At 41.1% G+C, this 23145-nt stretch overlaps 1 protein-coding gene across 1 annotated transcript; it reads left to right on the top strand.

Annotated features, from left to right (window-relative positions):
- Positions 1-3487: 3487 nt before the first annotated feature.
- On the top strand, positions 3488-7126 carry FOXI1 (forkhead box I1). The gene is made up of 2 exons (XM_027682971.1): positions 3488-4194; positions 5220-7126. The coding sequence occupies exons 1-2, from the start codon at positions 3621-3623 to the stop codon at positions 5771-5773; spliced, it is 1128 nt and encodes a 375-aa protein (XP_027538772.1). The 5' UTR covers positions 3488-3620; the 3' UTR covers positions 5774-7126.
- The last annotated feature ends 16019 nt before the right edge of the window (positions 7127-23145 follow it).

Genomic DNA, 23145 nt, shown 5'->3' with positions numbered 1-23145 from the left:
ATGTTCCCCATATTATTCTCTATTTTCTGACTCTGTGTGGTGTTGCTTCCCACTGTGCTGGGGGGTACACACCTCTCACTGCATTTCAGAAACACTGGATGTAAAGGTTACTTTGGTGTGTAAGTGAAAATGCTGAGGAATCCTGGTTGAAATGAAATAAATTTGAAACTTTCATAACCCAAGATTTCAGATAATTACCTTTTCCCTTCTAAAAAGGCAGTCACTGTGAAGAAATATTACTGTTGGCTGGAGTAGAGGGGTATATGGGAGCTGACCCAAGAAACTTATGGAAAGCAATGATTCTGCAGGGACTCATCCTCAACCTTGTAGATTTTGGAGCTTCACTTAAGGAATTGAGAGGAGCAAATATTTGAATAACTCAAGAGTTGTTGACAGTCTTTGGTTTGCCAACAATCTCTGGCTGATCAGACTTGCAGCTGGGGGAGACATGCACCCAGGGCTGTGCAGGAGTGTGCTGGAGCAAAAAGAAATGCTAAAATCATGATGCATCCTGCACAGTCAGACCAGACCCCACTGAACCCAGTGCATTTGGAAGTAACAATAATTAAAGTATATCTCCAGCATAATTTTATTTGCAGATTTTTTCAGCCCTAAAAGTGATCTGTTAGCTCAGCTTGGTCAGCACATCACCTTTTCCCAGCCTCTTTCTGTGGAAGCTTCACCATTTTTCCTTTCTCCACTTCTGGGATTGCTGCCTTCTTCCAGCCCTGCCAAGGAGAGAAGTCTCCGTGGTGAGGACCCCATGGCAGTGTTCAGTTAACTCCAGTTCTGACCAGCCCATCACAACTTGAGCAAGGTTTATTCCCTCCTTGCTGCCTTCCAGCCTCCAGAGGAGCATCTGCCCCACAAGTGCTGCCCAGGATTGTGTTCTGTACTGATCCTGCAGCACCAAGGTGTGCCCAGAGCACTCACAAAGTGCCTTTTTACTGGCACTGTTTATACTCTGCTCTGAGGAAATCAGGCCCAGCCAGTTGGAAGGCAAGTGCTGTTGGATCGTGTCTCTGCTGGAAGCTGTGCCAGGGAGGGATCAGACCTTTGCCCTCCCTTTCCCAGCTCGGAGGCAGAAGCCCACAGGTGTCTTTGCACTTCCTTGCTGTAAAAGCAGCACTTGCCATTCTTCACCTCAGTCCTTGCTTTGCTTAGCTGTGTGTGACACTGCTCAGGTGTCACCCCAGGGAGGGCTGGCAGTGCTGTGCATCCTCGGCACGCTCAGCTGACCTTGCTCAGGTGCACTGCACCAAAACTTCATAAAGATTAATTTGCAGGGGATATTTTACAACCTTCATCAGTCTCTGGCTGCAGAATTAATGCTTTTCCCCTTTGTAAGAGGTAGCCTGGGATATTTTCAAAGCCTGTGCTCACTCAGCATCCACTTCAGTGTATTTTGACTGTGCCTGTGCACGCTGAGCACCTCAGGGAATAAGTATTTAGATGTCACTCATCAAAGTCCACGATGCAGTCAGCTGAATTTTTACTTCTTGGAATAAATTTACAAGTTTTTCTTGTTTTCAAGGGTTTCTTTGGCAAAAATGTAATTTGCTGAGCAGTGAAAAATTCATTATGTTTACTTTTCTCACTATATTCTGGGCCTTAGTCCGTCGTAAAAGTGTTTATATTCATGTGAGCATTTCCTAAAAGTTTTTTTCCATGGACTCTTCTGTAAATAATGGGGGGATTATTAGCAATAATTGTAACAATATTTGCAACAAAATTTGCAGGACTACACATATAATTCTAAAATATATCCATATGTTAGGAAGTTAATTAGGAAACTGTAGGCAGTGTTGTTCTAGCAGCTTTTTGCATGATTGTAACTCAGATTCCCACGGAGAAAAAAATTATTTCAGAGAGGTTCCTTGAGGAAGGAGGTACTCAAATTATTAGTTCCTGAAAAATAAATCTTTTTTTTTCGTTTTTGTTTTTGTTTAAGTCACCTCTAGCGCAGCAGTTGTCACTTAGAAAATAAGCCAGTCCCAGTATGTTCCACTTAACTGTTGTCTGTTTAATGTGTGTCTCTGCACAAACTCTGAGCTCTCAGTCATTCAAATTAAAGTAGCAACTTGTTTGTTGTAGCACAAATGATTTTCTGTGCAGGGAAGACATGTATTTTTAAAATAACAGCTGTAGAGCTGCATTTCCGAGCTGGCAAATTGGCCAGTGTTGTCACTGTACTCAATATTTCAGTAGTATTTCCAGTGGAATTTTTTTCATACCTTTTGAAGCGACAACAATATGGACCTGACATTGCTGAATCATTACTGTTTAGGAAGAGGGAACTTGGTGGTGCTGCTGCAGCACAGAAGAGTAACATAAATGTGTGAACAAAGGAAGAACATCTTTGGTGCAGCCAGGAATTCAGACCCACGGGTCAAAACTCATTTTCTGCAGAAATTATAGGACAAGAGCTACTTGAAAGGCCCTGTCACACCAGGACCTCCTGTAATGGTATGGTGCTATGGTTGAGTCAAGTTCTAAATGTATGGATGTGCCTTAATCACAGAAAAAATGTGCAAATATCACTGCAAATGGGTTTAACTCCATGCAGTGAAGAGCTGTCCCCCTGAGACAGGGGGTGGTGACATTGCAGCTCTGCCTTTTCCTCCTTCCAACACACAAGGTGCCATGTGAGGCACTAAGTACTTCTCCAAGTCAAAAAAGGGGACAGAATTTTTTTCCTTCTTACCTGATTTTAAAGAATCAACTTTTGTCTGTATGGCTACAAATGAAGTTATTGGAACTTAGCTGAGAGGAGCCAAACACTGCCACAGCTTTCCTGTTTGGAAATTGTGCTAAGAAGTTTTATGAGCTCTCTGCACCAATCCTGCAGCAAAGAGGAAGCAGCACATAATGATTTCCCATCTCAGTTCACCAATTTAAGCTTTAAAGAAAGGTTTGATGATTAAGCTGAATTTCTTTTTTCTCAGAAGATTAATCCTTACTTTAGGGAGTTAATTCCCTTTCTATCAGTAAGATTACTCACGTGAGTAACCAGCTACAGAGTTTGCCTGTAGTACTGTGATTGCCTAGGGGGAAGTACAAGCAAGTCTGCAATTAAAGTTACAAAAGGAAAAGATCTGACCTTTTCTTTTTTCTTTTCTTTTCTCTTTTCTTTTCTCTTTTTTTTAAAGCATATATATCCCTCCTGTTTCATTGACTAGTGACAATGGCTTTTGCATTCTGAGCTGTTACTAACAGCAGCACAAAATGCCTTTTTTTAATTAAAAAAAAATACTAAATGTTAAAGCTTCACTGTGAAAGGTAGGAAGAGGAGGATCTCTGATGAGTTTTAACTTCAAGGCACCTTAGGCTTTCTTTATGTGTATGACATTAGTGGAAAATTCCTTCATTCATGTGAGAAGATAACCAGTTGTAACTTTCCCATTTGGTTGATGTGACATCGATGACTGCCCGGGACTGCCAGCATTCCAAAAAGGATATCGTCCTCATCTGCAGCCACTCAGGGCTGTGGGGTGGAGCCTGCAGCTCCGGGCTGAAACATTTACAGGTGCATAAGTAGCTAGGGCAGGGTACAGGTGATGCACCTGTCCGGGAAAGAGCACTAGCACAGGTGTGTCACAACCTCCCGCCCGGGCTGGAGCATGAGCTTCTTCGACCCACAGACCCACTCCCCACCACGCTGCAGCCCACAGTTCCCAAATATTGGTCAGGAGCCTCCAGAGATGAACATCTACTATGAGAACTTCTTCCATCCACAGAACGTCCCCAGCCCGCAGCGGCCGAGCACCTTCGAGACGACGGATTACGGCACCACTCCCAACCCCTACCTGTGGCTGAACGGCCCCTCCATGACCCCCCCGCCCTACCTGCCGGGATCCAACGGCAGTCCCTTCATTCCTCAGTCCTATGGCATGCAGAGGCAGCTCCTGCCCAACATGCACGGCCTGGGGGGCACTGACCTTGGCTGGCTGCCTCTGCCGTCCCAAGAGGAGCTCATGAAGTTGGTCAGACCACCCTACTCCTACTCTGCCCTCATTGCCATGGCAATCCACGGGGCTCCTGACAAGAGGCTGACTCTGAGCCAGATCTACCAGTACGTGGCTGACAACTTCCCCTTCTACAACAAGAGCAAAGCTGGCTGGCAGAACTCCATCCGGCACAACCTGTCCCTCAATGACTGCTTCAAGAAGGTGCCTCGAGATGAAGATGATCCAGGTACAGCTCTCTCCCCTCTTCTCTCTCCCCTCTAATTAAACTTGATCGATCTAAAAATGCCCAATTGTAAAGAGAGTGTGATGAGCCACCCTTAAGAGTGTAAGGAAGCACTTAATAGCAGCCTGGATTGAGGACAAACACAGAGTAGCACTTCTGTTTGCAGAGTTCTGAGCTAGAAGGCAGCTGTGTGTAATTCAGGGGTGAATTAGTGTTGCTGTGAAATCTCTGAGGGGAAGGGAATTCTGTCCTGCTCTGGGTCTTCCCAGATGCTCAATGGAGCATTCCAACTGGGCAAGGCACATTCAGGACCCGTTTGGTGTAATGCATGACTTCAGTCAAACTTAACCGGGATTTGATGGAAAGGGGATAAGGCAAATTCAGATTTGTCAAAGAAATCCAATAGCTTTAGGGAGTCAATATTGATTTTCCAGAGGAGAGCAGGCTGCTTTCATTTCGTTTGTTGCAAATAGTGCTTTCCTTGGAATCACACCTCTGCCATTTCCAACCCCTTGGCTGATATGCTGTCAGATATTCCATTATTTATTGTTTTCTGTCAATAGCTGCTAAGAACCATTGGGAGCATTTAAAACACACTCAGTGATGCTGCAACAGAGGGCCAAAAATCTGGTTTTATGTTATTAGAAATCTATCCTCCCCCACTGAATCTGAAGGAACAGCCCAGTATGGGATTTGATTATTCTCTGCCATAAATTCAGAAGACCAACTGTATACTGAAAACATCCTTCCCTCACCAAGAAAACAAAACAAAAAGTCCTCCTAGTGGCTCCACTTGTAGTTTTACATGTGTAAAGAGTCAGGGCTAAAGAATACAGCCCAAAACTTTATTTTATTTTTTTTTTCAGAATTCAACAGACTTCTGGTTTTTAATGACTAAAAAATATATCTTTTGCTCATGCAATTGTTCAGTTTCTGTGAGAGAAACACTGTAAAGCCCTAGATGACTGCTGTTTTCTGTTTGTGTGCATATTTTTATACTAAAAATGTACTTTCATTCTCTTTGACAGGAAAAGGGAACTACTGGACTCTGGACCCAAACTGTGAAAAGATGTTTGACAACGGGAACTTTCGCAGGAAGAGGAAGAGGAAATCTGACATTGAGGCAAGTGCTGCCACGCTTGGAGCTGAGAAATCAGAGGACAGCACCCTGACTGGCAGCCCCAAAGCTGCAGAGCACCAGGATATCTTGGAAAATTCACCCCCTGGGACTGACAACTCCCCTGAGAAGGAGTCTCCCCCTCCCTCGTCCAGTAGCCCGTGTCTGGGTAACTTCCTCTCCAGCATGACGGCCTTTGTGAGCAGCTCCAGCTCGGGGGGCCGCTCGGGGACCCTGGGACTCAGCTCTGAACCCATTGACAAGATGGGACAGAACATGGGAGGCTTTAATTCCTACTCCCCCCTCTCCAGTATCCCCAGCCACGGGGTGGGAGAGTGGTCCAATTCCATGCCTTCCCCTCACCTTGGCCACAGCAACTCTGTGCTCAACCAGTTTAACACCCATTTTTACAGCAGTCTCAGCACAAACAACACACTGTATTCCAGGGAAGGGACAGAGGTTTAAATTAAGAATTCTAAGATGCTAAAGTGTAGTTATTTATGAGAGGAAGTGACCCGTGGGCAGGTGATTAGCATTAGCCTGTTGTCTCTAGGACCCTCTGCACCCTTCCTTCTGACAGCCACAAGCTTGTGGTACTCACTGAAATCACAAACACTCCACATTTGGCAGCTCCACGTGAGAAATCAGGGATCATAACAGCAAGAACAGTGAAAAGTTCTCCTCAGACACTGATTGTGCTGCTGCCAACCAGGGTCCTCTACAGATGTCCTTGAGAAGTTCCTGTTTGCCTTAGGCAGGAAGCTCTTTCTGGCATGGCACTGACACTGCTCTGCTTTTTAAAGTGCTCAGAGAAATGTAGTTGGATCTTTGAATATCCTCTGTTGCCAGTATAGGCTGCCTGTACTAGACATGCTTAGCAAGCTCTTACTTGGTCAGAGCTGTGAAGGATCCAGAATAAAAACTGCTGTCTAGTGAGTAACAAACACCACTTGAATGGTGAGGGCTGTCTTTGGGCGTCTCTCACACCAGTGCAGACACTGCCTAAAGTCTGACCCCCTTCCAGCCCCAGGGGAGATGTGGTTGTGAAGGAAAGTAACATCACCATGGACACAACAGGAATATTGAAGCTGGAGGGAAACATGACAAAATGCAGTGGAATTGTCTTCTGCTGGTGCAGATCTTAGTGCTTTCAATTCTAATTACAGGGTCAATTTTTTCCTTACACATGCAAATCTATTCACATAAGGGAAACAGGATCTGTCCTGACTACATCTCTCTCTCTCCATATATATATTTAATACATGTGTTTTCCAAGAAGAAACCACATTTGCTCTATCTCAATATTTTACATTAATCATTTCTACTGAGTAACGAACTGAGGGGGAGAGAAGAAGAAAAAGGAGGTAAGAGTTTAACTGTCTCTGGGTTTCAATTCCAAAGGCTGGATCTTTCCAAGTATGAATTGCAGATATTGTAAAAAGTCTCTGTACTGTATTTTTTTGTCATTTTGTAAAAGTCTGTACTGTTTGTGCTCGTGTAAATATTAGAAATAATGCTTATTTTTCCTACACAATACTGTAGCCATAAAAAATTTTTAAAATATATATGAAGTTTTTCTAAACCAAGACTTGACTGAAATTCCACATTTATGTAGAGTAATATCTGTAACTGGATAAACTGCAGCATACATGGACATCAAATTTAACTGTTCACATCTGGCCACTGACCAGACTTTTTGAGTGATAGAAAACATTAATACATTGTAATAGATACCATTTTACCTTGATTTTTTTAATGCTACAAGGGTATAGTTTTGTTACAGGCCACCCCAGAAACATTTTTAATAAAGCATTTGTATAGAAGAGTGTGTACCTGTGTGTGTGTGTACCGTACTACTTACATCTTTAAAGTCTCCTTAATAGTTTGATTGAGCAATTTGTGTGAGGAAGAGCACTTTAACAGCCACAGAAAGTCACAGAATCACTTAAAATTTCAGAAACCAGACCAAATTTTTACGTGTTCATTAGCCAATATGACTGCAATCTTTTCTGTGTTCTTATTCATCATTTGATTTTTTTATGCTTAAAGTTTTTCACTATCATGGTTGCTATGATTATTCATAGTTTTGGACCCACTATAATAAGCTCTCACTTGGCAGTTGAAGCCTACCTGCATTGCTGATATTTGTGCTTAAGAAAAAAAGAAAATGACTTTCTGGTGGTGTCCTTGTGCCATCACTAAGTGTCTCTGAAGAGCTGAGCTCTGAGCTGTAGCTCCTGCCCTCAGAATTTTACAACCCCTTTGCAGAACCCCAGCCTGGCAGGTGGGCTCTAATGTGTCCTGCAACTCAGCAGTGGCAGCATTTGTTATAGAGACTTGCTCGTGTTACAGTGACAAATGTGTTCAGTCATTGACCTCATGCCCTGGATTCAGCAGACATACAACAAATTGCCTAGAAATATATTTCCTGTGGAGTATATGCTTCACAAAACTGAAAGGGACTGTTTTCTTTAGTGCTGAAACGGAAAATGTTCTATTATGGACCTACAGAGCAAAAGTGTGGGGAGAAATAAGGTGGGAAATACAGTAAGAAGAATGATGTTGCTAAATCAGCACACAGTAAAAAGCAACTCCTTTGTCACTCAGCAATTTGCTTGACTTCCCTAGTTCCCAGTCCCAAAAAATAACAGGGCTCAACACAGGTGTGCAAAAGGACAAGAGTTTGTGTCTCGTTGCTTCCCAGATGCTGTCAACCAAACACCACTTTTGGCTTATGCACAATGAGGAATTGCTGCCAAAATGCCAGTTCACCACAGGCAAAGGTAAGTTTTCCAGTGGGTTCCCTGAGCACCAGTCAATTGGTTCCCCTGCAACCATTCCCCTGGCTTGGCACATCAGCTGCTGTTCAAGGAGGAGTGGACAGATGATGGCATGAGATGTAATTCTATTTCTCCTCAAAACAGAATTACATTGCAATGAAAAAAGTGAGGAGCACTCTTCTTCATCTGTATGTTTTGTTTTTCAGGGACAATTGGTTTTGATAACCAGATGTGTCAATACGTTCCTGGAGCTACTGCATGACAGGAAAATTTAACAACTATTCTTATCTGAGCAGCAGCTCTGCTCTGTCAAAGGTAATGCTCCTAGTTATGTATTTTACCAATATGATCAAAGTATGGGGTTAGGATGGCTTTTTGTTTGTTGGTTTGTTTTAAGTTGATTTTTGGTTTTAAGTATGCTATTCAACAAGCCAGTAAAGTAGGACTAGTAACTAAAATACATTTAAAACATCACTGATATTTGCAGACCTATAGTCTGTTTTACAGACATATTTAGTGACTGGTGCTGCTTGAAAAGAGAATTTGGGCTCCAAGAACTCTGAAATTTTTGTCTGTTAAGATCCTTGATTGATTATTTCATCCTTAGAGTGTGTTCTGTGTTGAGATGCAGCTGCCTTCACATACCACTGTGGACACTGTGCTTCATGACTCTGCAATTATTTGTTCCTGGTTTAAATGTTAACTCTGACAGGCTGCTCCCATCTTACCCCAAACACATCCAGCCCTAAAGTGAATAGAATAGGTTACTACTTGCTTTCCTTCTATCATAGTGAATCTGCAAATATTAGAAGGTTCCACTTGCAGGCAAGTGTGTCTTGATTAATGATATATGAGTAATGAGTTCCTACATTATATCTGAGGTATGTTGCTGCTGAATCCCTGGGGCAGCTTCACTGTCACTGATCTCATTAGAAACACCTTCCCTGGGTTCCTATTCCACAGTTTCCTGGTTCTGTGTCCTGGGCCTGCAGCTGTGGAGTCTGGGACTCTCCAACCTTGGCTCGAGTACCAGGCAGAGGAGCAATTTGGGGCTTCACAGCAGAGCCCTGGGCAGACAGAGATCCCTTGTGTCACAGCCTCAGGGTTGTTCCACCTGATCATGGGATTAGTTGCAAACATGGAGTCCTGCAATAATAGGATCTGCTTTAGCTGAGACCATGGAGTTTTCTGGGTCCTTTGTGCCCCAGCAGTCCAGTTAAAACCCCAACTCCACAAATTTAAGCCACGAGGCTTAAAGGTTTGTATTTAACTGCAAAATTCCAAATGCCTGCCCTTCCAGATGATAAACTGATGGGAGCTTAAGTGTTACAATTTGTTCAAAGATGACACCAAGAGGTGTGGTAGAGGTGTCTGTGAAGGAAAGTCACATTTCAGCCCTCACAGTATTTACTTCTCCCATAAATAGCAATGGGGACTTTGCCAGATTCATTCTGAATTACAATGCACTCACCTTTCTCTCATAATGGGACACATTATGAAATTCTTCACTGTTTAGCAGTGTCAATAGTTTCTTTGTTGCTTCACGTGAAAGCATTCCCAGGGGAGGAAAATAATTACCTTCTTCCCACTAGGTTTGCCAGTTCCTAACTCTGCCAGTTTATGGAACTTTGCAGCAATCCTTACAACTGCCTCTAATGGAGCTTGGAAAGGGCTGCCCTGAACCTATGTGATTTTTTGCCTAAGCACCCACACCTCAGGGTCTGTGAAGTGTGAGCCCAGAGCCTGCTGGACACTTCTTGGAACCTCTGGATTTCCCTGCTGTAAGTGCTGACAGCTGCCAGAGCCTGTACTGCTGGAGTCCTGGAGGGATTGCTGGTCAGTACATCTCAGATGATACTTGTCACGGCCTGGAAATCTCAGGGCTGTCACCACCTGGACAGAAAGACGCCTAAATTTTCTAGTTGTAAGGCAGTAAGGGCTTTGATCTACCCAAACAACCCTTCCTGAGTGCACTTGCCCAATATCCTGCCTGCTGACATTCTGTGCAAATTAATTTTCAGAATTCCTCCCTAAAATGAATTTTTGCTTGCCTTGTGTTGGCTGAATTGCAGTGCAAATTGTGCTTTACCTCAGCTTGGGTTTGATTCTTTTTAAATCCTAAAAGCTTTCCTCTGCAAATGTCTTTGCAGTGAAGTGTTTTTAGCCTTGTGCAGCATATAATAGTCATTGCTAATATTCTAGAAGGGAGGTGGCAATTTAAGCCAATTCTAGAAGTAGCTAATCCTAATTTCTCACCTGCTTTCTCACTTTAATAATTTTCTATTTAAGTTAACTGGTAAAAAACTATTTCTTTTTCCTTTGACAAAGATTCCTGAAAAAAATCTTCTCTTATTAAGAGCTCTTGCAAAGTTTCAAGACCCCCAGCTCCCCCCTATTTAATCTGAAACTGTAGGCTCAGCTCCTTGTCTGTAAAACAACATTGACTGATGTGTCTCACCCTGAAAAGTGCCAACATGGGGGCACCAGAACCCTCTCAGTGCTCCTTGGCTTCAGAAGGCCTCTGCAAGGACACACTGGTTTGCTGGATTGGGGCCTAATAGACTAATTATAGATTGATTTTCCTGATTTTTCTTTTACAAAGGTCTTCATATAACAGGACAACCCTCTAAAGTGCTTCCCCACCCACTGAAATCTTTCTCTGCTCAGAGAGAAAATTGCTGTCTTTTGTCAGAAACGACCATCAGATGAGCAAAAATCGAACCCATTGCATGGTAAGTCCTTACCAAAATCTAGGATAGAATATGGGATGTGGAAGTCTCACACTTGATTTTTTTATTTGTAGTAGCAGAAACTGCATGAATGGGGAGCTGAAGAATCTTTACAGGTCTCTAAAGCACTTGTAGGGTGTGAGTGTGTGCAGCAGAACATGTTCATAATCCCATTTTACATCAATAAAGATCTTATTTTCAACTTCTTTTGCTCTACCTTTTTCTGTTCTTCCTCCAGCAATTTTACAGCCACACGTTTCTGAGTTTACAATTTTATGTCTCCCACTGACATTAGGTATCTCTATTTTTAGCATGCCCATGAATCAGGCAGGGCATCTAACTGCTTGGGTTTGAATTCCTAGCAAAAAAAGTCAAGACAGAGTCGATCTGATCTTTTATCCCTTTTTTCATCTATTACCATCACTGGAAAAATCAAGAGAACAGCTGAACAGCATGACCTGACTCAAATCTCAAGATTAGGCTTATGAATAATTATAAACATGCCACAATCCTTATATTCTTTCTGAAATTATTTGTGTCTGTCCCCCACCTGTCTCTCTAATTGTTGTCATTCCCTTACAGTTGGTTTTTTAGTCTCAGGTTTAGCACAGGGTATGGGAGAGTTCCTGGCCTGCTCCTCTGAAGTCAAAGCAGCAAAGTAGTTGCTGAGACTGGGGCTCTTAGGCTTGATATTCTGCACAATGATAACTCTTCTGCCAGGACAGATATACCCATGACGCTTTTAATCCCATGGAATTGCATCTCTGACAACCACAGCAAAGGAGGAATTACAGTTACACATTCTTCTCTAGGTCAAAAAGATCAGCATGAGCAGACAGTGATGCAATACTAAATTGCTAGAAAACCATATAACTAAGTACCCAATAACTTTTATATCAGTTAGAAGGTTTTGATCCACGTAATTGAATTATTTATATTGTCCTTGCCATATCTTAATTTCCCTAACAGTGTTGTAGCTCTCTGGCTGGGTTTCAAATTTAAGTTTAGGAGCTGTTCTTATTAACTTTATGTGCTTAAAACTGCTCTCAGCTCTCAAACATCCATTTCATACCAGGTGCAAGTAGTTCAGTGGCAGATGAAGTGGGGAATGTGAATGATTTAAATGTTATTGTGGGCATGTAGGATTGTCATAATAAATTGAAACCAATCAGACCTGCAGGGAGTAGGCAGCACGTTCACACAAAAAGAGTCAAAATCACAAGGGGAAGTACAGAAGGTGGTGCAAAATCAGCTCCCTCAGCTCCTACACTCCCAGAACCACAGGCCAGGGAACTCTGTGCATGCCTTTTGCTCACAGGAAAATAGACAGTTCATGCAGTGCATAAGCTGAGTGCATTTTAAATAGAAATGGTTGCCAAAACAAATAGTGGAGGCTGCTGCACAGTTTCTTAATGTAGAAGTGGTTCTTCACTTCCACTAAACGTTTCAGGGGCAATCTAAATGGAGCACCCAAACCCTGGGATGACAGAAGCTTTCTGCACTTGCCTTTTTAAATTCATTAAAAGGTGCTTTCCCTCTGTGACAAAACCCGCCAGCAGCATTCCCCACGTTAGATATGCTTTGGTCAGGGAACTGCCCTGAACTGTTCCTGCTCCTCTCCTTCTGTCCTTTGCAGCCAAAACTCTGTCCTGCTGCCTCTTTCTCACCCATGATGAGTTACAATTATTAGTTCTCTTCTGTTCCTCTGGCAGGTTGCAGAAGGTGAGTCAGGTAAGCAGGCAGTAAACAGGGGTCAGCATCAGACTGGGCATGGAGAGCTGTCAGAAGCTCTGCGGGAACTACATGACACATCAGCAGAGTTTTTCCCATGTTTAAAACTGTGTGTAGGTGACCTATGACAGCTGGACTAGTGACACACTTTATTCCTGCAAAGCCACCAAGTGCAGGAGCGATGTGTTTGTATTGTAATGCTGATAATTTCAGAGTAGCTCATCCTGCACTGCCCAGCACCTGAACTGATGGATGCTTCCAGGCAGCACATGGAAAAGTGACTTGTGTCATCAGGGAAACCTTTTCATACTTTATACATTCTCCATACAGGTTCATCTGGGACTCAGAATTTCCCTGGAGTCAGGATGGAGGTTGTTTGGACTGGAGCATAATGAGAGATACAAAGATGCTGAGTTTATTTCTTTTTGTTGCCTTTCAGAGCTGTCGATTTGGGAGGTGAAGTCTCAGTAACTCAGAGCAGCAGGGTTATACTCATGTTCCTCACAGCTCAGCAGCTCTTTGATGCTGTTGTTTGTACAATGTGTTCTGACATGAGCAGATTATTGTTTGCTGGTTCTTGACAGGAGTTTTGTGTATGCAAACCTGCATGCAAATCAGGTGTAATTTATTATGCTTCTCTCCAATGAGAGTGGAAGGCAAAAACCCACTGTTTAACTTCAGCAATACATTTTCCTATGAATAGGGCAGCTATTAAATGATTTATGGAAAGAATGCTAAGAATGCAAGAAGTTCAAAGAAGGTAAAGGGATATCTTTTTTCATTGTGGACTGGGAACCTGGTTATTTAATGCTGATAATGTCATCATCTAACTCAACCTAAACTTCATGCCCACAAGACAGACTTGTATTTTACTGTATTACAAGTGGGCAGATCTCTAATCACAGGTCTTACTGTTATTAAAAAAACCAAACCAGTTGAACACAACTTTTGTATGGGAGCAGAAAGGATGAGGGGTTTGATATTTATTCAGTTTCACTGTCTGTTGCTTTGTGGGGATCAGTGTGGCTTCAGCAATGAGGGCATTCCAAGATCCTTCTCTACCCTACCCTAGGCCTGGCACAACTGTGAACAGCCCTATTTAGCTCAGGTCTGAGGATTTCTCCTGGGAAAAGTGTTCCTTGGTCAGACTTAGGATGTCTTTGGGATCCTCAGATTCCTTTAACCCTTAAACTTGCATGATGATTTCCCTTCTGCAGTGAAGCAGATAACATTTTCACAAGGCTGAAAATGTTTTCAGGTTGGGGTTTTTTTTGTTGGATTGATTTGGTTTGGGGTTTTTGTATGATATTACATATTTTAATAGGAAATACCTCAATCACAAAATTCTACCAGATGAGTTAAAATTAATATTAATAAACTGGACTTATCACATATCTTTCTTTGAGTTAAATTAGGTACACATACTTTAACAGTTGGTAAAATGAGCATTATTTTTCATCTAACATTATTGGGTTCACTCCTATGCAATCTCTCAGGTTGACAATGCAAACATGCATGTTAAAGGATATATATGCCTCTTCATATGGACTGAATTCCACTTAGATGGTGAACAAACATGCATCCTGCATGCAAACGCAAGTATTGAAAACTACTGGTTTTTGGGATGCTACATGATCCTTACTAATTTCTATCAAATACATCATCACTCTCCCTCTCTATAACAGGAAATTTTTAGAGAAAGATTTATCTGACACTTTTCTTGTCCCCTATAGAAAACTTGCTGGGTTGTTACAGGGTTAGTCTTGTGTGTTCTAAAATCACAGGTTGTCAGAACTTAGGTAATTGTTTCTCCTTTGGCACTCATAGAACCATAATAGACATCAAACAGAGTTACAGCTCAAAAAGCTCTTATTTACCGAGACTATTTTAACATTTATGTCACCTTACATGCGGCCTTGTTAGTAAACAGGTGATGTTCACTTCTTGTTTGGTTTAAGCATTTTATTGATCCCAGATTTGTTCTAAGCAAAAATGCAAAGCTCACAGAACATGAGCATTTTTCCAAGACCACAATGTCATCTCCTGTTCTGCTTGGAAGTGATAAATATGAGCTAACCTTGGATAGTTATGGAGCAAGAAGGTCTTCAGATTTGAGTTTATCTGATCTTGTTTCCATCTTAAGTAGCTATGTGCTAAACAAGCATGCACAGCAGCCATTGTTTTCCCGGTATACCACGTGTAACCCTCAATATGTTTAAACCACTTTGGCATAAAATAGATGCAGCCAAAGAACTTGTAATCTTCTACCCTCAGGCAAGGATAAGACAATATAAGTCATCTGCAGGTTTGCTTGCAACGTGCTATTTCTGGTTTTCACATAGAGTGTTATATAAAGCAAATATTGTAAATTCAATCAATTTTGGATATTAGCATTAAAGCAAATATTGCAACTTTGTGCAATTTTTGAAGATAGCATTTATGCAAATAAATATGCAAAGAGGTCTGGTCTTTTATCTCCTGCCAAGTCAGTAAGGTAGTTCTAAGAGACTGAAAGTCCCCATAATGTTGCCAATCAGGACTTTTTTTTTCCCCCCCTCTATGGAAGTGTATTTAGCATTCCTAGCCCTGCACAGAGGGGAAAAATAAGGTCATAGCTGGGGAAAAAAACGTGTTGATCATAACTGATAATATGAAAATGAAGCAGTCAAGCAGACTGTGGACAGCACAGGTCAGGTCTACTTACACAAAAGCGAAGTTAGAAATGCAGTGATAGAAACATGAAAATTCTGGAACATGAGGGCAACAGAAGCCAGTTGTGGTCAGATTAATCCCTTAATACTGCTCTTATTGCCTTGCTGCCAGGTGGGACAGGTTGGTGTCCTGTTGTGCCAAATAGTGGGGAAGTAACACCAACAAACATGACAGAGAAAGGGCTGCCTAAACCCTGCAGTGTGGAAAGCAAACAAAAAGTCTGCAACTCCAGAATTTTCCAAGTTTTGAGTTTTTTGACACAGTGTCTCCTGTAAATTGTGAATTTCAGTGTTACAGTGGTTTCTGCATGACTTTGAGAGTTCCTTGGGTGGTGGGGTGTTATTATTCTTATCTCCATGAACTAATAGTAAAGCTGTCTGCTTTATTGCTGTATTTTTACAATATTTAGGTTATTCATCTGCCAACTAGTTTGGGTTTGCAGATTATATTTGTAAAGGAAATTTTCACCTGAAGCTTATAAAAAAGTTTGATATTAGGTTTCAGTGGACAGTTGTGTGGAGAAAACACACAGGTCTGGGTACTATGTGCAAAAAATTCTGCAAATCTGAATCATATCAGGTAAAGCAAGTGCCAACCTTTAAGTACTCCTGAAGTTTTGTGAAAATTGAGTTTTAAGCCTCAATATATTGCCCCCAAAATATACTTGTTGAACTCAATGTTTTCCCAGCAAGGAAAAAACAACAACCTGAACCAAAAAACAAGAGTGGTCTGTATTTTACCCTGTCTCTGTTGACTGCTGCACACATTCCTATAAAAAGCTGGAGGATTTAAGGGCAGGAGCAGTATTTTATTCAGCGAGGGTTAAACTGAGCAATCAGGGGCTGGAAAATAACTCAGGAACTACTTAAACTAAAATTGCCACCAAGGCTTCTGTCACAAAGTTTCACCCATGGCCTCACATAATTCCAGACTAGTTCTGTAGCTGAGCAAACTGCTCTATGGTACAATTTCGTCTTATATTCCAAGGAAAAAAAATATATGAAAATTCCAAACTGTTCCAAATCCTCAGAGTTTTAAAAAGAGGTGTGTGTTAGGGGAAGGGAGATGGGCTTTGTTACATAACTTTCAACAGGATAATTCTTGCTCACTGTTTTTTCTCAAAGCTGATGAACAGAGAAGTCCAATTTACACTGAATCAGGGTTCACACCTGAGAGCAGAGCAGCTAAAACTCAAGATTCACCCTCTCCTCTGGGTCTCTGTGAGCTTTAACCAAATACTGTAGATGCACACTGGGGCTGAAAAGGAGACACAGGCACTTTGGACTTGACAGTTATTTTTACGAGAATGGGATAATTACATTGACAGAACAGAGAAAATGGGCCATGCACAAATTAACAACCAAAATTAACTGCACGTGTAATTAAATACAAACACGGGAACAGCCCAGTTTTAAAGGTTGCTTATGGAACTGCATCAGAGTTGGTGTAAAGGGTCCAAATTTACTGCTTTTGCCAATTGCTGGTTGTTAACTCACAGCGTAGCTGAAGCTGCATTACAAATTTGAGATAAACTTGTGAAGTCAAGTGAATGTGTCTGTTTGTATCACACACAATGAAACATTCACCGACATCCACTGGAGTTGGCTGGAGCTTCTGCAGAGCTCTAGAGCCTGGGAATCTTTAGTGTTCCACTAATTGTGTTTGTTGTAGGCTAAATTTAGCTGGAGCCTGTCTGCTCCTGCTCCAATAATTCAAATGGCCCTCGGAGGTGTCTCCAGATGGAGTCCATTGTAGTGACTACAGCCCCTGATCCAAGTCACCCTCTTTAATCAATAACATGCTTTGTTTACTTCCACAGTTGAAAAGAAAAAAAAATTCTCCTTCTTTTAAATTACTCCCTAAAAAATGCACCTGAAAACCCGCTTTTCATCACAGAGTTCTTGGACTGCTTTTTCCAAAATTTCCCACACTTAGGACACAGGAGTAATTTGTCTGATATTGCAGAGAGCGACCTTCAAAACTCTGCCAGACGTTTCAGGTTTTTTAGAAGTTTTTTACCAGTTATTTAATTTTGAAATGCTAAGAAAGCCACTATTCACATTTGAAATCTGTTGTCAGTCTGTGCTTCCCTCCCAGGAGAGGGCAGGCAGAAGGCACCATGAAACCCTCACAGACATTCCGGCCTTTTGCCCGAATACACAAGTTTTTCCTTAATATCTTACAAAATTATTTGTATTTCTTTTTCTAGAGGTTCCTGCCTGGCTTGTACCGAAGGGGACTGAAGCAAGAGGAGGTCTGAACTTGGCAGCACAGCTCAGGTAAGGAAAAGAAATCCACAAAATTCCGTTTGCCTGGTAAAACTGCAGTAAGAACAATTAAACTCTCACAGAAATTACCTAATTACATGGATTGGCTTTACAAACTTGGTGTTCTCTCTGCTTTACACTCACATTTGAACAATGCTAATACATGACAGAGAATAATTCTATATGTATTAAATACATCTGATATTTTCCTCTGTGTTCAGTGTACATTTTGCTTCCAAAGGGAGGAATATGGGTTACAAAATTGTCTTCATTAGGCTTCCCTGCAAAGCATCAGTCTCCTGCAAATGATGCGTTTATTTGCATTTTGTTCATTTGAAAACTGAGGTTTGGAATGAATGGACATATCTGAGGTGAGGCAGGGAGTTGACACAGCCTGCACGAGTGAAGTTTGAAGTTAAGGTGAGAATAAGGGATTTTTCTTAGGGTAGAGTGTCTTTTAAAAGGCCCAGATTGGGCTTCTCTTATCTGTTCAAGAGATTTACTTGGGAAAGTCATTATTTTCTTCTGCTTAATATCTAGAAAGATTCAAGGTCATCACCAGCAGAAGACTGAGGTTTTACTGACATCAGTTGGAGCTGGGACCATTGCATAACATAAGTAACATAAAATTGGATATAGTAAAGAGCTTGGAGGAGCTAAATTTTGTTTTGAATTTCCCAGAAATACAAACAATAGTTCTGTGTCAGATTAACCTTTTATTGGCAGTACAGAGGAATGTGGTACCTCAGGGTTTGTATGGCATCAATGGGAGTAGCAGGATCACAGGAGAATATTCTGCTGATATGAAAATACTGTTTCTGCTTCATTCATGATTTGAGTGTGTGTTGAAGAGAAATGAGCCTGCAATATCCGTTTTGAGATGTGTAAATTTGACATGTAATGCTAACAGCCATTCTGAACAGTAAGGATTCCTTCTGGGAGAGGCAAAGACAAACTGTGGTTTGAAGACTCCTCTGAAAGATTATTTCAGTTCCAAAAGATACCACAAAAACCAGCTCACTAATGCTGTGGATTCTGCTTAATAGTGGGTATATGTTCACTTACATGATACTGTTCTTCTGAAGAACTCAAATTCATTCATTCATTCATTAAGCCTTTTGATTTTCCTATGAACTATTTACTATCTAAACACTTTGCAAGACCAACAGTCTAAAAGAACAATTCTCAATGACTTTTCCACTTATAGGGACTGTTCTAGAAATCTTGAGATTTCAATGTCATGCCCAGTTCTGACCCAGTTCTGAGACCCTATTACCTCCAAACACATCCCCTAAGGTCTGCATCTTTATTTCTGCCATTTATGAGACTTTAAAATCCCTTTATCCTGGGCAGCAGTTTTACCATGAGAGCTGCAAGGCACAGAGAGGACAAGGACACAGCATACCTGGGTTATTATACTTGGTTTAAAACTCTAACACAGTGCAGCTCCCTATCCTGCAATCAAGGGTGGCAGTGGAAACATCCTCATCCCACCTTGCCCCAGACCCTTATTCTGTCTGTGTGATTATATCTTGCTGCAGCCCCCTAAGGAAACAATAAACCCTCCTTGCGTTTCTGCAGGAAGGAGTTAACACACCTTTCCACTGAACAGCCTGAATTGTGATGGCTCTTTAAAAAGTTACAATCGCAGTCTTTCCATTACAAAACGCGTATATATATTTTTAACCTCATTATACAGACTTTTAGAGTCAGCAGGAGCCGTCTGCTCTTTAACTTTCTGCGTCTGTCATTATTTAGGTAAAAAACACTCTCAAAAGGGACCAGAATTTGAAGAGCACTGATCTTTCTGCAGTTTGTTAATCGTGATTAGTGCTGGTAAAGAGGGGCACCCCACATCTGCCAAGGTATAACAGGTGAGCTTTACAAGAAACCAGTTTTAATTCAACATGTTTCACACAGTAAATGTAAGATAAAAAGCAGAAGAGCTATGGAACAGCTAAACTCTGTTAGGGCACTCCTCACATGTTGATGCACATTTATAAAGAGGCTTTCAGGGGGCTGAGTTGGTGATACAAATGTAACTGCATTTGCAATTTTCCTGCCTCTGTGGCACATAGTTTGTGACTGAATTAATTATTACCTTGCAATTTGTAACACTTCTGTAAGAGCAGAGCTTGTAAGTACTAGCAAGTGAAGACGCTGTACATACAAATAAAATAAACCTTTATGCCACTGCAGCCTTAAACAGCACATGAAACCTAAGAATCCAAGCACAGAAAGGTAGGATCATGCATATTAATAGTCTTAAAATGCAGAAAATTACAGTGAAGCACGAAGAACTAAACAGTTATCCATTTTTTGCATCTTGAAAATCTCTATATAAATCCATATAATTGTGTTGTGAAATAATTTACGTCTGTTTAGATTATTTTCATCAGTTTAATATTGACTGAACCACCTAAAGCCATTCTGAAGTTAATATTTTTTGTGTTCAGTTTTACATTTTGTTCCTTCTTGAAATGGATTCTTCAGAAGGCATATTTGAATTGAAATTATTGTGGGTATTAAAGCCTCTACTCATAATAATGTGCAAAGAAGCACATGATGCCCCCTTCCCATATGTGCTGTTAATGGAAAGGAAATGTGTCAAAAGGGGTCTCATGGTGTCCAAAGATACAAACTGAACTGAACTCATAAAATCCTGAGCAAATTGAGGCAAGGTGGAGCAGGATCCATGCAGCAATAGCTGCTCTCTGTGGTGATAAATTCTGACTCTCTGGAAAGAAAACCAATGGGGAAAAATAAGTGTTAATAGTCATTTAGGTAGAGATATTTTCAGGAAAAAGACATGACCCAGTAATGTACAGAATAGAGAAAACCAGAAATAATTGTTCTCATAAAACAGTCAGAAAAATGTTGTGTTCATTATACAGTATGGATATATATAATAAGGAATTAAATAGAAAATTATGGAAATAAATATGTTATTTTAAGCATTGACTTTTGCATCTTGCTGAAAAATCACCTAATATATTTTTAACTGCTTATATAATATGTTAAAAAATACCCCCCTGTAATGTCAGTGCTATTAGAGTTTCACTCTAATGTCATGCCTGGCTAAGTCACAGGTAAAAAAATTGGTAAAAGATTGCTCAGAATCTGGCCCAAACCACAATTCTTGGGGGGCAAAGCCATAGATCTCTGTTTATAATATTTAGCAATAAAATTTACAGCCCTGTTATCTGCCAGCTATGCAAAAACAAACACTTGTACAGGAGGAGTGTGCCACATGTTTATATATAAACAAATGGCCTAATCCTGCCTCAGGGCACTGCTGGAGCACGTGGAGCCCAGGGAGATAGCACTGGGTTAGGGAATGCAGCCAGGGCAGGAGGAGGGTGATTTGTCTCAACTACCCAGAGGTGACACAAGGTGAAGTGCCAGTCAAAGCTAAAGTTCATATCTGTGAGCAGACAGTTGATAAGCACAGATCAGAGCCCAGGGGACAAGGAAAGCTCAGAAAGCTGAGCTTGCCCAAAGCATCCACACGGGAATTTTGGAGAGCTCCATAACCCTTGCACAGCCAGTGCATCAATACAGGATGACATTTGCTCTGGGTCCCTTCCACACTTCTTTGTGCCACCTTCCAGTAGTGAGGGGAGGGAGAGCCACTTCAGGAATGCTGCTCTAATCTAGTGGCTGTTCTCTCTGGGATACCCAAACAACATAGACAGGCACAGGTTTTTCTCTGTTCTTCTCATACTCCTCTGAAAAGTTGTTTCAGGTCATTCATTAAACGTGGAACATCATTTATATTCCACATAGTATCCTCAAACTGCGTTTTTAAGCATAATAGATAATTCTTCCAGTTTCATTTTCCAGTCACATCCAGTGAGTTTGACAACAAAATTTAAATTAAATATTTACTGACTGACAAGAAGTTTTTATTTGGCTCATCTGGTACAGAGGAAACTCAGTCAAATGAATGTTCTAGAAACCAGTCTGTGAAAGCTCGAGAGACTCTGAGTCTGAGTTTGCCTTCTCTAGACAGCAGGCTGTCTCTGAGATGAATTTTGAGATTTGGTGTTGGTCAGGTGTCCATTCTGCCACCCAACAAGCTGTGAGGGGATGGGGTGACAGTAGAGAACTAGGAGCTTGAATCCTTCCTGCAGAGTGGATTTGCTTCCTGTGCTGATCCAAGTGGCTATACCCAGGAGGAGGCAGCCAGGAGGCGGTTGAAAACTTCTGATTAAAAGCCAGATTTTTTATGAAAATTATCCCTTTGGTAGAAGTTATCAGACAGGCCAAGGTAACCTAGGCCTTAATCAAAACAGTAGTTCGTTGCATTGAGGCATTTCAATTACTACCACTGCTATAAAGAAAATGAGTCATTTGAGTCGTTATCTCTCCGAGATACATTGTTCCCATTCCACAAGGTACATTGGATTGTTGTAAAGCAAAAGATAATTTTATTCTGTGGCAAAGCTTAATGGCTTTTTTTGTTTGGTTTGGAGTGGGGGGTTTTGGGTGTTTTTTGGTGGCTGTGGCCTTTTTACCTTGTGTCATTGATGTCCTTCATGTAGCAACATGAAGGACACATCCTCTGTAGCACTGAAAACTTTTTTTCCCAATAGTACCAGAAGAGACCTTTACCCAAAAGCAGAGCTAAGAAGGAGAAAAATGGGTCATGAATTGTACTTACAAACAAGTTTGCAAAGCTCACTGTCTAAGGCAGTGGTTCTACTTAATATGGGGTCATCATATCAACTCCATATCACAAAATTAAGTCTGAAGTGAAAAGACAAAGTGCTTTTTTTATTGTGGTTTTAGGATTGTTTTTTCTTCTTTGGTCAGCATGGTTTTGTGGTGGACTGACTTCTTCAAGACAAATCAAAACTGGCCCAACATGTGTCCAAATTTCCAAAGTATTGATGAATCATCTCCAATGAATTTCAGCGTAGTCAGTCTTTGGAACTTCCTTTCCTCCACCATCAGTTACAGGAGAGCACACAGGGACAAACCTAAAGGTAAAGTCAATAAGAATTTTACTTAGAAAGATTCTAAGTAGAATAGAATTCTAAGTAGAACAGAAATGACAGACGTCAACAATTGCTAAACAGTTGGGGTTTTTCTAACACATTATTCAATTTAGGTAGGGCAGAAATAGCTCCATGACTGCAAATGTTTGAGTTTTGTGTGGGAGTGTTGAGAAAGACATTCATTTAAAATATAAATAAATTAGTATTTCAGGACAAATACAGTCTGACTTTGAAATGTTTGGACTAAACAACAGACATTGAGGTTGCTGCAGATCAGGAATAACGAGAAAAATCACTGATTGGTGACTTCCCTCTGGTCCTTTGCACTGATATGCCTTAAACCCAAGTGTCTTGCTGGTTTTATTTAACTCTCCTTTCAAGTGTCTCCTTTAAGTCTCTCCTTTTTCTCTTCTCTAAAAATGACTTTGAGGGAAGTATATCCAGGGAAGTTATTACAAATAAATGCCACCTTTAATCTTCTTTTAGCCTTTCTTAAGCTTTTCTTCCTTCTGCCATGTATGGGAACAACTCAAACGTTGACTTTCCCTCAGTAAAGAGTTTGGATAATTTACAAGGAGTAGTAGAGTAAGGACAATAAGGTACTAAAATAGTAGTATT

This window comes from Neopelma chrysocephalum, unplaced genomic scaffold (genome assembly GCF_003984885.1).
Source record: "Neopelma chrysocephalum unplaced genomic scaffold, ASM398488v2 Primary Assembly neopelma1_63, whole genome shotgun sequence".
Classification (NCBI taxonomy): Eukaryota; Metazoa; Chordata; class Aves; order Passeriformes; family Pipridae; genus Neopelma; species Neopelma chrysocephalum.
The sequence above is the reverse complement of the archived record's forward strand: the minus strand, read 5'-3'. Positions and strand labels throughout refer to the sequence as shown.

What these genes read in the sequence shown, in the direction of transcription:
- FOXI1 (XM_027682971.1), top strand. Translation starts at nt 3,621, where the DNA reads ATGAGCTTCTTCGACCCACAGACCCACTCCCCACCACGCTGCAGCCCA. An exon ending in TCGAGATGAAGATGATCCAG is followed by an intron (nt 4,195 to 5,219) that starts GTACAGCTCTCT and finishes TCTCTTTGACAG; the next exon opens with GAAAAGGGAACTACTGGACT.